This window comes from Myotis daubentonii, chromosome 1, assembly GCF_963259705.1.
Source record: "Myotis daubentonii chromosome 1, mMyoDau2.1, whole genome shotgun sequence".
In the NCBI taxonomy this organism is placed as follows: domain Eukaryota; kingdom Metazoa; phylum Chordata; class Mammalia; order Chiroptera; family Vespertilionidae; genus Myotis; species Myotis daubentonii.
This window is the reverse complement of record NC_081840.1, coordinates 78,298,713-78,314,475: the sequence shown is the minus strand read 5'-3', so window position 1 is coordinate 78,314,475 and position 15,763 is coordinate 78,298,713. Positions and strand designations below refer to the sequence as shown.

At 40.2% G+C, this 15,763-nt stretch overlaps 1 protein-coding gene across 1 annotated transcript in view; it reads right to left on the bottom strand.

Annotated features, from left to right (window-relative positions):
* The window catches only part of RNF212B (ring finger protein 212B), a 28,199-nt gene that overhangs the window by 1,152 nt on the left and 11,284 nt on the right, over positions 1-15,763 (bottom strand). The window contains exons 4-13 of the mRNA XM_059708079.1: positions 7,748-7,863; positions 7,059-7,119; positions 5,974-6,002; positions 4,940-4,986; positions 4,680-4,722; positions 4,445-4,508; positions 3,794-3,842; positions 2,160-2,199; positions 1,385-1,485; positions 673-734 (exon numbers count right to left, since the gene is read on the bottom strand). Of these exons, the coding sequence (XP_059564062.1) occupies positions 673-734; positions 1,385-1,485; positions 2,160-2,199; positions 3,794-3,842; positions 4,445-4,508; positions 4,680-4,722; positions 4,940-4,986; positions 5,974-6,002; positions 7,059-7,119; positions 7,748-7,863 (612 nt within the window). The remainder of the gene's footprint in view (positions 1-672; positions 735-1,384; positions 1,486-2,159; positions 2,200-3,793; positions 3,843-4,444; positions 4,509-4,679; positions 4,723-4,939; positions 4,987-5,973; positions 6,003-7,058; positions 7,120-7,747; positions 7,864-15,763) is intronic.

The window sequence follows — 15,763 nt, the reverse complement described above, 5'->3', positions numbered from 1 at the left end:
CCTAATTTCCTGCTGATGGAAATAAAAGGAACTTTGGAATACGAGAGCAAAATATTTACCTACCTTAGTAATTCCTTGGGGTCACCAGGAGCTTGGTACGGAGAAAGGGCTTAAATATCCTCAAGACCAACGCCATAAAAGTTAACTTAAAAGGCAAGCCTAGACTTTTCATCGAACAGAGCTCCTTAACAAACCTCGTTTCCACGCCCTTTTCCCCTCATTGCCTGGATCAGAATGATAGTCCCATAAATTTATAAAATGTTACTCATTATCTCAGGGGAAATAAACATGGTTTTCCTAGTTCTAGTAGTACCTCTATGCAAAAGATGTATTCCATCAAGAATACTTTTTTTGGTGAAACTTGGGAATGTCAGCTGTGTCTGCAAACTTAGTTACTTTGGTCAAAATCTCTCAGTTTAAAGCCTTTCACTACTATGTGACCTAATTTTTTTAAACCTCAAACCAGGAAGCTAATCTGATAGTGGGATAGACTCTTTGAAACTTGAGACCATTATGGAAAATTGTGTACATATTGTTACCACACTTGAAACCCAGGTCATTCTCCACTGGGTACATTCTACCACCTTAACAGGAGACCAGAATGTGTCCAACGTGCAGGCCTACCTTTGTGAATTTTTCATACTCAGACAAGTTAGACTGGTCATGGCTCACCTGCAGGGCTGGTAGCTGAAAACCAGGAAGACTCTCCAGTGCGCTTCTATTCTCCCTCTGACCTGAAGGTTAGAACAGAATGGTGAAAGATAACTTCGTTGAGCAGTTCCTTGGTAGTGTTACTTGTGGATCAGGCTAGTTCTTAATCTGGGAACACTGCTCAAAAGGGAAAAGACTCTTTGCTAAGCAATTTAAAAGGTGGCTTGAATCCCCACTTTTTAGGGATGGTCCATTCTTTTTCTGTGAGGATGGAGTGGGGACAGAGAGGTTTGAGTTTATGAGTAGGAAGATGTAGAAACAATATAAAGATTTTGGTGAGCTACAGAAGATGCTAGCCCCTTATCAAGAGGACTGGTAGCAGAGGTACCTTTTTGAAAACGATGGGTATAGGATACTGACTTTATCATTCTCATTCAGAACTGAGCTCCTAGCAATGTTCAAACAGGGATCTCAAAGCGGGGGGCGGGGGGGGGCAGTTTAATAAATAGCAGAACTTAACTGGTGACAGGATGCGTGCTATTTAGGCAAAATTCAAAGCCTCCCTTCAATGTGAAGGAAATTGGATAAATTAAAGAATATTAAAGCATTAAACTGGAGACAATGCTCTCTTGTGGGAAGGTCCTCAACTTCTTTTTGCCTTGAAAATTTTCATTTTACTGTATATGTGCCAATGGTTGAAGCTACAATCCTTTAGGGTTATTATTTAACTTACCTGAATTGTTGGGGGTGAGTACTTGTATGTGGCCTGAATCCCCACTATTCAGGGATGGTCTGAAAGAAAAAATCCCCAGTCCAGAGGAGGCAGATGAAGTTCTATGGAGGGGAAATAAAAGCATCAGCAGAGAAAAGGAAAGCTAAAGGTAAAAACATATGTAAAGAAAGAGCCTAGCCCTGACCGGTTTGGCTCAGTGGATAGAGCGTCGGCCTGCGGACTCAAGGGTCCCAGGTTTGATTCCGGTCAAGGGCATGTACCTTGGTTGCGGGCACATCCCCAGTGGGGAGTGTGCAGGAGGCAGCTGATAGATGTTTCTCTCTCATCAATGTTTCTAACTCTCTATCTCTCTCCCTTCCTCTCTGTAAAAAAATCAATAAAATATATTTAAATAAAAAAAAGAGAAATTGAAAAATATTAAAAAAAAAAAGAAAGAGCCTATACATTTAGGCCAGGGACTCTACTTGCAAGTGAGAATAAAATTAAGTAATTGAGCCCAGCCAGCATGGCTCAGTGGTTGAGCATTGACCCATAAACCAGGAATCACAGTTCAATTCCTGGTCAGGGTGCATGCCCGGTTACAGGCTCGATCCCCTGTGTGGAGTGTGCAGGAGGCAGCCAATCAGTGATTCTCTCTCATCATTGATTCTCTCTCATCATGATGTTTCACTCTCTCCCTTCCTCTCTGAAATCAATAAAAATATATTTTAAATCTAAAAAAATTAAGTGTCCCAGTGAGCAGATCTCAAGTGAAGGGAAGCACAGTGTTACTCACCTGTGTGATAGGCTGTGAGTGGAAGCTGGTGAAGGGGTTTCTAGAAAGCATAAAAATGAACCTGTGAGATAATCCATAGACTGAAGAAGAGATTCAGGTATACTCAGGGCCAGGGAAAAAGAACTAGGGATCAAAGATTTTCATCACATATATCAAAAAACCAACTTTGGTTTTGTTGATTTTTTCTACTATTTTCTATTCCCTAGTTCATTAATTTCTGTTCTAATCTTTGGTTCTTTGAAGTGATCAACAAAACATTAACATTTAGTATTTAGCCATACTGTCCAAGGAAAAAATAAGGAAGCCTCAAATAACTAAAATCAGAAATTAAAGAGGGAATATTACTATAAAAATTACCATAAATAAATTGGGTAGCTCAGCCAGTGTTGCTCAGTGGTTGAGCTTCAACCTAAGAACCAAGAAGTCACGATTTGATTCCTGGTCAGAGCACATGCCTGTGTTATGGGCTCAACCCCTTGCCAATCAATGATTCTCTCATCATTGATGTTTCTATCTCTCCTTCTTCCTTCCTCTTTCTGAAGTCAATAAAAAATATATTTAAAAAATGTAAATTTGCTAGGACACCTACATTTTTCAAAGAGGTAAGTATGGAACAATGGAGAGACTTTGGTGAAATTAAAAAATGGTTATTCTAAAGAGATTTGCAAATTTCAAATTGCCTTTTTGGAAAGAAAGGGAAATCTCTGATAAGTATTCTCTAATATCCTTAAAAATAGTAATAACAGTAATTTTAAGGGGGAAGAGAAAAGAAAAGTGGGTGGAACAAAAATATTTCTTCACTGGAAAATATTTATGTTTAATACACAGTGAAGAAGCCAGATATCCTATAGGCCAGGGGTCCTCAAACTTTTTAAACAGGGGGCCAGTTCACTGTCCCTCAGACCATTGGAGGGCCAGACTATAGTTTAAAAGAAAAACTATGGCCGAAACCGGTTTGGCTCAGTGGATAGAGCGTCAGCCTGCGGACTGAAAGGTCCCAGGTTCGATTCCGGTCAAGGGCATGTACCTGGGTTGCGGGCACATCCCCAGTAGGAGGTGTGCAGGAGGCAGCTGATCGAGGTTTCTCTCTCATGGATGTTTCTAACTCTCTATCTCTCTCCCTTCCTCTCTGTAAAAAATCAATAAAAAAAAAAATATTTTTTAAAAAACTATGAACAAATTCCTATGCACACTGCACATATCTTATTTTGAAGTAAGAAAACAAAATGAGAACAAATACAATATTTGTATTTGCATGTGGCCCGCGGGCTGTAGTTTGAGGACCCCTGCTGTAGGCTAACAAAATTGGCATCTAGTTACCCTCCTTTTAAGCCTAACTTCTACTGCCATCTTGTGGCAATTTAAAAAATCCAAGTCAATTATTTTATTCAAGTTATCGGCTTGACTAGATGAGGTTTTCAATGACTTTCTATCATTCAAACCTCTTCTTTCCCCCTTATCAGTTTGAGAACAGAAATAGCATTATTTGAAAAGTAATACTATATGTGTGGATATCTGGAATCACTGGAACAAACAAAATAAAATGGCGTTATATTATACACAGAAAACCAGAAATCTGCTGGTGTATGCACAGAATATTTTGTTTTCTGACACCTTTTTTTCCTCCCTCTCACCAGTATAAGAGTCGCTGGGAGTGCGCCTTCCCTGAACGCCTCTGGCTCCCTGATGGACAAATAATAAACATCCATTAATAAACGTACCTTAATTTTCTGGCTTCCATATTCCTTGCCACTTCTCTATATCTACACATTGAAGCACATTTTGTTCTCCTGAATTGGATATCTAGTCCACACTATATTACTTCCAAAATGCTTATGACTAACTTAATTTAGTGCTTGAACATTCCCACTATTTCACCCCTATTTGTTCTCTGCAGCAGCTTCCAACTTCAGGTCTGTGCTGCCAAAAGAGAAGTCTAGGATGTCCTCAGATAACTTATGCCAAAATCACATAAGTTTAATATTCTTGCCTTAAATCTTTGCTTTCATTTAGCATTAGAAATCTCACACTAGCCTGGTTGGTGTGGCTCAATGATTGAGCACTGACCTATGAACCAGGTCACAGTTCAATTCCTGGTCAGGGCACATGCTCTGGTTGTGGGCTCAATACCCAGTATGGGGTGTGCAGGAGCAACTGATCAATGATTCTCATCATTGATGTTTCTCTCTCTCTCTCTTGCCCTCTCCTTTCCTCTCTAAAATCAATAAAAATTAAAAAATTAAAAATAAATCTCAGTCTAGAAAGAGAAGGTAACTTTTACTTACTTGTCCCACGCTGCTACTAAAGCCAGCCACTCTATAAGGGATAGACTCCACTGAGGAGGACCGGCTGTATAAGGTGAGACAAAACAAAACAAACAAACAAACAAACAAACCTGGCATTAAACTTTTGCAGAGACCTAAAGTCTCCTTAGTCTGTATCTCAGCCACATCTAAGTATTTCTTTCATCTTCCAACTTTGGCTAACAGTTTAATGTTGCTATGTAGGCTTCCTACTCACCTGACCACTTGACTGCTATGCTGACAACTGGGTCTTGGAGTAACTAAAAAGGAATAAAGTGCAGAATGAAAAGTTTCCATCAATAGTATGCTCTTGCCTAGCCAATAGGTTGCCAGTGGGTATCTTATGATCTCATTTCATACATAAGGTTAAGGAAATCACATTATAGTCTCTGAGAGGAAACCATCTTCCAAATGGGAAAAAGATATTTATTCATCTCACACAGATTTTGGGGCAAACAAAAAAAAGATGTTCTCTACCTGACTGTGTTGGGGAAGTAATGCCCACTGGTCGAGGTGTGGTTGGCCTGCAAGGAAAAAACAGGAGGCAGCTCTAATATCTCTAAGTAGAAATTTCACATTAGAGGATAAATCAAATCATTGTTTTTAGAAGTAATAGCTTTCTCTCTGAGAATAAATTGCTTATTATCATGTATTAACAGGTATCATCCAAAATATGGAGTCCAAGTTTCCATATGAGACCCACTTGGCTGTCCAACTCCCTAAGTTCTTCCCTTTATTGCCCACAACATGATAAGTTTTGAAGTCCTCCTTTCCTTCTTTCTTTCCTCAGTGCCTTACCATGTACTTTGAACTTTACATATATCTAACCAACTGTCCATTCATTCATATATCCACCATTCCCCCTTACTCTCTCCATCCCCTCATCCATCTATCCAACAAGCATTTATTTAGTGCTTATATGTCTTAGATACTGAGATTACAAAGATACTAGAATATGATTCCTATCTCTGAGAGGCTAAAGGTTAGTGGAGGACATAATAATAATAATAAAGCAAGGTTTAAGTGTTATAATGGGCATATCAGAAGTACAGAAATATGAAAGAATACCAGGCTAACTTCTGAGAATACAGGAGCCATGTGTTTTTTAATCCACCAATACAGGACTAACATTAAAAATATTTAACAATTACCAATTAGAATGACTGGTGATGTATACCCAGCATTTAATAAATAGTGGTCACTTAATGAATATTTATTCCATAAATGAATAATAGAACACCTACTCTAGCTAATGAAGTCTTGACAGAAGAAATGACATGGGAGTTGAATTCTGAAGGATGAGTAGGATTTCATAAGATGATGGTTAAGGGGAACATTACTTTCAAGATTTTACTTCAGCACTTTTCAGTGAGTAACTCTTTCTTGGAGAAGTGAAAGATAAGTTCATCAACCTTTTCCTTCAACTCAGAGCCCACACAAGAGTTACAACCAAGAGTCAAGAAAGAACAAACATTTTCAAAGAGGGTAGAATGGGGCCTGATAAAACTGACCTGCTTCCTTGGTACCTACTTGGCGATTCCTATAAGTGAAAAAAGAAAAAAGAGAGAGTGAAGGAAACTGAAGCTCAAGGGTCTTAATCTGTGGATCTTACTTATTAGATACGTAAGCTGCAATGTCTGCTAGCTGTGGTTGTTAAGACTTCCAATAGGAGAAAAAATAGCAGCAGTGTTTCCTTAGGAAAATTTTAGCTTTGGGGGAATAAAATTCTAACTCCTCATAAAAAGACATTGAGAATCCTGTAGACTAATATACATGGGGAAACAGGGGAGAAAAAGAAAAATGACAGCATTACAATGTGCTATAATAGTTACAGGAGCAGGATCAAGAGGAACATTATATACGTACAGAGTACATTCTTAGGAAGAAACAAATGTCTAGGAAATGCAGTTTGAGGCATAAGAAGGGTCTTGAGGTGTCTTGGGATTCTTGAAGAGAAATTTTAAGTTACAATAGATATCCTATATAAAAACCTAATATGCAAATCAACCGAACAGTGGAACGATCGAATGACCGGTTGCTATGATGCACACTGACCACCAGGGGGCAGACGCTCAATGCAGGAGCTGCCCTGGTGGTCAGCGTGCTCCCACTGCCACCCAGCCAGAAGCTGGGCTCATGGCTTGGGAGTGCAGTGGTGGTGGCAGGAGCCTCTCCTGCCTCCACGGTAGCGCTAAGGAACAGTCATCCGAGTGGTAAGGAGCAGTGAGCAGGTGGGTGGTAAGGAGCAAGGGGTCCTGGACTGCAAGAGGGTGCAGGACAGGCTGAGGGGACCCCCCCCCCCCCCCGCAAGTGCACGAATTTCGTGCACTGGGCCTCTAGTCTCTTTTATAAGAGAGCTTTCCAAATGGTATGTTGTAACTCACTGATGTTCAAGAATGGGCTATCAGTGTGCTAAATACTGACCCTTTCAGCCCTCCAAGGTCTTCTGTGGCCTCATGTATCTACTACAGTGTGCTTGTACACACATTATCAAGTTATATATGAAAAAGGTAGGAAACACTATTCTATTTAGTCTGCTAGATTGATCAGAAAAATAGGAAAGAAAATCATAGTAAGGAAAATCAATTTCACTCACCTTCAGGATGGCTAGAGATTTCTTTAGTTCTCCATTCTCTTTCCTTAAGACTGACAGCTCTCTAGGCAAAAGATGAAAACAATCAGCTCTAGTAGGTCAGTGAGATAATTATTTTGATTAATATCTAGTTAATGCTTATGGAGAGATGCCTGCCACCATACCCAGTATTCCTCTCAGAGATCTAGTAATTCGGGGAGGCAATGGCAGAGTTTTGATGATGAGAAGAATCAGATGGACAAAATAAACAGCCACTTAGTATGATTTCAGGGGAGTTTACATAGAATTCCATTTCCTCTCCACATAAACCGCTGGCCTGTTGATACCTGAAAATTTCCATCAAGGATTCCATCTTTTAGCTTAAGATTTCCAAAATGTATCCTCCGAGAGGTAACATTTTAAATGCTGTCTCTTATCTTTATCACTGTGAAAAAGCGATATCTGATTTCTCTGAAGAAGCAGTTTTTGATCGGGGGAGTAAGAAAGGAAAGCTATAAAGTAAAGAGGACCCCTCGAGGGAAGAAAAATGAAAATAAAATAGAGATTGAGGGGACTAAAAATTCTGTACCTGATTTGCCCAAGATAAACATAAACACATATGGAGCAATTTTCAGGCTTTGCAACCATAGGAATTAAGGGCTATAGCTTCTATGCAAGAAAAAAGCTCTCTGGTGATTTGATTTGTCACTTACTTGTTCTGGTTGGCCATTGTTTGCCGTGCCTCCTGCATGGCTGCTTCTAACTTTGTAATTCTATGCTTATAAAAGGCGATGAGGAGATCTGTTTGTTTTTTCTGGAAACTCCACACCTATGAAGGAAAACGAGACCTATGACAAATACCCCCATAACTCCTTACTTCTGGCAACAAAGGAAAATACATCAACTCATACTTTATTTTTTTAAATATTTTTTTATTGATTTCAGAGAGGAAAGGAGAGGGAGAGACAGAAACATCAATTATGAGAGAGAATCATTGATTGGCCACTTCCTGCCCCCCACACTGGGGATCGAGCCCACAACCTGGGCATATGGCCTGACAGGGAATTGAGCTGTGACCTAGTTCATAGGCTGATGTTCAACCACTGAGCCATGCCAGCCAGGCCTCAACTCACACTTTATTATTGATCATTTTCTTCTGAGCATCTGGCCTAGTTCATGACTTCCCAGAACTAGAGGGTTCAGCATTAGGAAAAAACACACAAAACTGTTCATTCCCAGGACAATGGCCTCCTAACATCTTAAAAAGAATATTCTGACATAGTAGGAGGGCCCTTAAAAAATATAATCTTTTGCCCTGACCAGTTTGGCTCAGTGGATAGAGCGTCGGCCTGCGGACACAAGGGTCCCGGGTTCGATTCCAGTCAAAGGCATGTACCTTGGTTTCGGGCATATCCCCAGTGGGGAGTGTGCAGGAGGCAGCTGATCGATGTTTCTAACTCCCTATCCCTCTCCCTTCCTCTCTGTAAAAAATAAAATATATTAAAAAAATAATAATCTTTCATCTTGAGCAAGAAGAGTGAAACAAACAAAATGTTGGGCCCTAACTGGTTTGGCTCAGAGGATAGAGCGTCGGCCCGTGGACTGAAGGGTCCCAGGTTCGAATCTGATCAAGGGCATGTATCTTTGTTGTGAGCACATCCCCAGTAGAGGGTGTGCAGGAGGCAGCTGATCGATGTTTCTCTCTCATTGATGTTTCTAGCTCTTGATCCCTCTCCCTTCCTCTCTGTAAAAAATCAATAAAATATATTTAAAAAAATGTTGGAATTGGTTCTGATCTAACTTATCAGATTACTTCTACATTCCAGAGCACTAGTAACCAACTTACTTTCCCTAAGAAACTCATGCAGAGTCATATACAGGTTGCTTATGCTGCTATAGAAAAGGGGAAAGAGACACTGAAGGGGATTACTTATTCCTGAATTTTATTTCTAGGCATGGAAAAATAATTTTATCTTTTGCCACCATTTGATAGAATGATGTGCATATCATGGGGTTATTGAGTCAAATCAAAAGTTAATATTTAGAAAGGGTTTTTGCTTTGTCAAACTCTACTTTTGAATACACAGCAGTATTTATGTGTCATCTGCTTTCTCCCTACTCAAGACTAAACCTTTTGTCTAAGGTTTTTCCTACATTATGGTATCTTTCTTTTTTTTAAATCTTCACCCGAGAATATTTTTCCATTGATTTTCAGAGAGAGTAGAAGAGAGAGGGAAAGACAGAGAGAAATATCAATGTGAGAGAAACATATTGATTGGTTGCCTCCTGCATGCACCCTGACCAGGGCCCAGCCAGGAAGGAACCTGCAACCAAGGTACGTGCCCTTGACCAGAATCGAACCTGGGACCCTTCAGTCTGCATGCAGATGCTCTATCCACTGAGCCAAACTGGCTAGGGCCTTTGATCTTAGTATCTTGTCATAAACCTTTGTTCTTACCTAATTTGCAAGTTGCTTTTACCTCTTTCCTTTCTACTCAAAGCAAATGAAACTAGTTCTAGATCAGTGGTTCTCAACCTTCTGGCCCTTTAACTACAGTTCCTCATGTTGTGACCCAACCATAAAATTATTTTCGTTGCTACTTCATAACTGTAATGTTGCTACTGTTATGAATCATAATGTAAATATCTGATATGCAGGATGGTCTTAGGTGACCCCTGTGAAAGGGTCGTTCAACCGCCAAAGGGGTCGCAACCCACAGGTTGAGAACCGCTGTTCTAGATAAGAATTAACTGTAGTCTATTTTTTAAAGTTGATTTCATAGAAGTAAAACATGTTTGTTTTAGAAAATTTGAACAGTGCAGGAGTGAAAAAAAATTCACTCAGCATTCTGGGAGTTAACTAAAATCATGGTGGTGGTAGTGGAATATTGGGGAACAATAGATTTTACAGATAGATGTAATCCATAGCTAAAAAACAGTATCCTAAACTCCTAACCTACTCTTTTTTTTTTTTAATATATTTTATTGATTTTTTACAGAGAGGAAGGGAGAGAGATAGAGAGTTAGAAACATCGATGAGAGAGAAACATCGATCAGCTGCCTCCTGCACATCTCCCACTGGGGATATGCCCGTAACCCAGGTACATGCCCTTGACCGGAATCGAACCTGGGACCTTTCAGTCCGCAGGCCGACGCTCCATCCACTGAGCCAAACCGGTTTCGGCCTAACCTACTCTTTTTTATTCATTTAATTAATTTTTTTGTTAATCCTCACCTGAGGATATTTTTCCATTGATTTTTAGAGAGTGGAAGGGAGGGGGAAAGACAGAAACATTGATGTGAGAGAGTCACATCAATTGGTTGCCTCCTGAAGAGGTATGTGCCCTTGACCAGAATTGTACCCGGGACCCTTCAGTCTGAGGGCCCAACCTCCATCCACTCAGCCAAACTCCTAAGCTCCTCTTGAGGTAAGTTTTCAGTTAGATTAAGTATCAGGCTAAGGCCAAGAAAATCCAAATCCTGCCCCGGACCAGTTCTCCCTTTGAGACTTCCCTGGAGTGCCACAGACCCCACTGTGGCACTCCAGGGAGCAGAATGGAGTACTGGAGGCCTTTTGCCTAGGCCTAAGGAGGCCTACTTTGCCTACTTATCCCCCAAAAAACTCAAATCCAAAAATCTCAGATCTGACCATTCCAAGAAAAAGAAAGACCAATGCAGAAAAACAACCACCAGCAAGAAGTGTTAGAGGACCCCCGGTATTGCCGACAACAATCAAGGCTTAACTACAACAAGACTGCGCACAAAGACCATTAGGGGGTGCACCAAGAAAGCATAAAAAATGCGGAGACAAAGAAGCAGGACAAAATTGTCCATGGAGGACATAGAGTTCAGAACCACACTTTTAAGGTCTCTCAAGAACTGTCTAGAAGCCGCCGATAAATGTAGTGAGATTCTCAAGAAATCTAATGAGACCCTCGATGTTGTGATAAAGAACCAACTAGAAATTAAGCATACACTGACTGAAATAAAGAATATTATACAGACACCCAACAGCAGACCAGAGGAGCGCAAGAATCAAGTCAAAGATTCGAAATGCGAAGAAGCAAAAAACACCCAACTGGAAAAGCAAAATGAAAAAAGAATCCGAAAATACGAAGATAGTGTAAGGAGCCTCTGGGATAGCTTCAAGCGTACCAACATCAGAATTATAGGGGTGCCAGAAGATGAGAGAGAGCAAGATATTGAAAACCTATTTGAAGAAATCATGACAGAAAACTTCCCCCACCTGGTGAAAGAAATAGACTTACAGGTCCAGGAAGCGCAGAGAACCCCAAACAAGAGGAATCCAAAGAGGACCACACCAAGACACATCATAATTAAAATGCCAAGAGCAAAAGACAAAGAGAGAATCTTAAAAGCAGCAAGAGAAAGAAACTCAGTTACCTACAAGGGAATGCCCATACGACTGTCAGCTGATTTCTCAACAGAAACTTTGCAGGCCAGAAGGGAATGGCAAGAAATATTCAAAATGATGAATGCCAAGAACCTACAACCAAGATTACTTTATCCAGCAAAGCTATCATTCAGAAGTGAAGGTCAGATAAAGAGCTTCACAGATAAGGAAAAGCTAAAGGAGTTCATCACCACATCACCACCAAACCAGTATTATATGAAATGCTGAAAGGTATCCTTTAAGAAGAGGAAGAAGAAGAAAAAGGCAAAGATACAAATTATGAACAAACATGCATCTACAACAAGTGAATCTAAGAATCAAGTGAATAAATAATCTGGTGATCATAACAGAATCAGGGACATAGAAAGGGAATGGACTCACTATTCTTGGGGGTTGGGGGGGAAAGAGGTGTGGGAGATGCGGGAAGAGACTGGACAAAAATCGTGCACCTATGGATGAGGACAGTGGGTGGGGAGTGAGGGCGCAGGGTGGGGCGGGAACTGGGAGGAGGGGAGTTATGGGGGGGGGGAAAAGAGGAACAAAAAAAAATAAATAAATAAGAAGTGTTAGAGGAGCCCTAGCAGGTTTGGCTCAGTGGATAGAGTGTCGGTCTGGGGACCTAAGGGTCTCAGGTTCAATTCCAGTCAAGGGTACATGCCCAGGTTTTGGGTTCGATCCCCAGTAGGGGGGGGTGCAGGAGGTAGCCGATCAATGATTCTCTCTCATCATTGATGTTTCTCTCTCTCCCTCTCCCTTCCTCTCTGAAATCACTAAAAATGTAGTAAAAAACAAACAAACAAGTGTTAGAGGAGAGGAACAAGTGGTTTTGCCTGATGCTAGAGTAAAAATGTTTAGCTTATTTCAAATATGTCCACCAGCCCCCACCCGATGGTTCAGTTGGTTGGAACGTCGTCCCACACACCAAAAGTTTACAGGTTTGATCCCATTTGGGGCTCTTATGGGAGGCAGTGGGTCAATGTTTCTCTCTCACATCGATGTTTCTCTTTCACATCTTCTCTAAGATCAATAAAAGCATATCCTCTAGTGAGGATTAAAAAAAAAATACATCCACCAAAGAAGATTCTAAACCTAACTCAGTAATGAATCTCAGTATTTTTAAAAATTTTTAATTGTTAGCAAACTCATTATTATGCCTCATTCCAATCCTTCAGCCTCATAAAAAGGTTGGCTTCTTTATTTTCTAAAGGACAAATTTTGCTCACTTGTTGTTTTTGTTGTTGTTGTTTTTTGTTTTAATATATTTTATCGATTTTTTACAGAGAGGAAGGGAGAGAGACAGAGAGTCAGAAACATCGATGAGAGAAACATCGATCAGCCGCCTCCTGCACATCCCCCACCGGGGATGTGCCCACAACCCAGGTACATGCCCTTGACCGGAATCGAACCTGGGACCTTTCAGTCCGCAGGCCGACACTCTATCCACTGAGCCAAACCGGTTTCGGCAGTTGTTTTTTAACTTGGGGATTGCCCTAATCGGTTTGGCTTAGTGGATAGAGCAGCAGCCTGAGGACAAAAGAGGGTCCAGGTTTGATTCCAGTCAAGGGCATATACCTTGGTTGCAGGCTCCTCCCCAGCCTGGGCCCTAGTCAGGGCTCATGCAGGAGGCAACCAATCTATGTGTTTCTCTCACATCAATGTTTCTCTCTTTCTTTCCCTCTCTCTTCTACTCTCCCTAAAAATCAATGGAAAAATATCCTCAGGTGAGGGTTAACAAAACAAAAACAAACAAACAAAATACTTGGGGATTATTTTGATAATATAAATATATTTTATTGATTTTTTTACAGAGAGGAAGGGAGAGAGATAGAGAGTCAGAAACATCGATGATAGAGAAACATCAATCAGCTGCCTCCTGCATATCTCCTACCGGGGATGTGCCCGCAACCCAGGTACATGCCCTTGACCGGAATCGAACCTGGGACCCTTCAGTCCGCAAGCCGACGCTCTATCCACTGAGCCAAACCGGTTTCGGCTATTTTGTTAATATTTTAAAATAAAAAGAACAGATAATAATAAATGTAGTTCTGTTGAAGCCCTAACTGGCATTGCTTAGTGGTTAGAGTGGCGGCCTACAAACCCAAGGAGGGTTCAGGAGGCAACCATTCTCTCTCCACCAATGTTTGTCTCTCTCTCTGCCCCCCTTCCTTCCCTCCCTCTCTCCCACTGTCTCTTAAAAAGTAATAGAAAAAATATCCTTAGGTGAGGATTAAAAAAAAAATACACACACACACAAAAGTAGATCTGTTGATAACATCTTGATATTTCCAAGTGTTAATTTTTATTTTATTTACTGAAGAAAGTGTTTTTAAAACTTCAGTTCTGAATTAGGTCCAGTTAATGGCAAGAGGGTGGAGAAATCACTGAAAGATACTGAGAGAAGCACGGTAATGGAAGCAAAGGGGGAACTCAGCAGTATATTATAAGACATAAGATATTTTGGTCCAATGTGGGTATGCATTTCACACTTATTTTTAAAAGGGGATTTTGTTTGTTTATTAAAAGTAATATATATTTAAAATGAATATTAGCTTTACTGACTATTTTTTGTGCTAAAGAATGGCTCTCCTACCTCATTTTAAATGTCAGAGTTTTTTTTAGTTGAAGATTTATATTCCCGTCAATCTTAATGTTTTGAACATTTATTAAGAAATTGCTAAGTTTTAGAAATTTACTTTAAAGGTATTGCTTTCTCACTTTGACACTCAAAACCTATTGGTTTATATATCTTTTGTGAAACTGACTCCTTTGTTCCATAATATCTAAAGGTCTTACTTTGTTTTTTAAAATTATATCTCAAGGTAATCATACAGTTGAGAAAAGGACATTTCTCTTTATAGACATATTCCAGCTAAAAAAAAGGAGACAGGAATGACAAAATTAAAATATAAGCATTTTGCCTCTCTTAGTGCATTATGGATCTATGTGAAGTTCATCAATGGCTACCATCACACAAAATGAGATGCAGAAGATCATTTTATACCTCTTGGTAAATGCAACAATGCTATCAAGTACTCTTGCCTCCCACCCCCTCAATCAAATGATTCTAGGTAAGCCTAAATCTCACTATTAACTTACTGAAGAAACAGAGCACAGACAAGCACATAAAATGATTCCATGAACAAAATCTGCACTGTGAACAACTCTACAGGACAAAAGACCATTTTCTTCAACAATAATAAAAAAACAAATGAGAGGAAACTTATAGTTTGAAAAAAACTGAACTGTATAGATCTTACCAAAACCCAATTCAAACAAAGTTTTAAGATAATTATAAGACAACTGGGGAAATGTGAATGCTGACTGATTAGTTGATAATATTAGGGAATTATTATTTTAGCATGACATGGTTATATTTAAGGAAGGAGTCTCCATCTTTTAGAGGCACACTCTGAAATATTTACAGATTGAAACTATATGCTATCTAGTTTTGGCTGTAAAATAATCTATATGGGGTGGCAGTAGGAATAAATAGAAGGCTGGCATGTAAAGCAGGGTGATGGAACTGGAAATGTTAAAGTGAATAGTATGGGTCCTTGTCCTTTAGTAGCTCATCACCATATAGTAGAAGAGATCAGATGTATGAACTAATAAAACACAAGGTGATATGCAGAACAAAGTTATGTATAGTATAAAGTACAGAAATAATGATTAAGAGGTAACTATTCAGGCTTCAGAGTGTGGAAGTCAGGTATTCTAGGCATAGAGTTATGAAACTATCCTATATAATAAAACCCTAATATGCAAATCAGCCAAACGGCAAACCGACTGGTTGCTATGATGCACACTGACCACTAGGGGGCAGACGCCGATGCAGGAGCTGGGGGCAGCTCCTGTGTTGAGCCTCTTGCCCCCGCCTCCAGAGGGAGGCAACCAGTGGTGGCAATGGGGGGGGGGGGGGGGGCAGCTAGCAACACCAGGCTGCCAGCCAAGGTGGGTGCCCCTCCTTGCCCATTGTCCTACAGATCAGCCCTGCTGGCCAGGCCTAGGGACCCTACCCTATATATTGGGAACAGTCTCTTAGATTTAAAAATTAAAACCTGGCAAGGCTACTCTAACACTGAAACAACAGGATGATGCAGCAATGACATGCATGGACTCTGGCTTGCACATTTTATGGTCAGCCCTGATTCTGACACTTATAACTGTGTGACAAAGCCAGTGACTTAACCTCTCTGCTTCAGTTTTTCCATCCATAAGATGGGGAAAATGGTACTACTGCCTCAGAAGGATCACGTTATATACTACTTTTTATAATCAGGGCAAAAAAAAATGTAGCTGCCCATACAACAGCAAG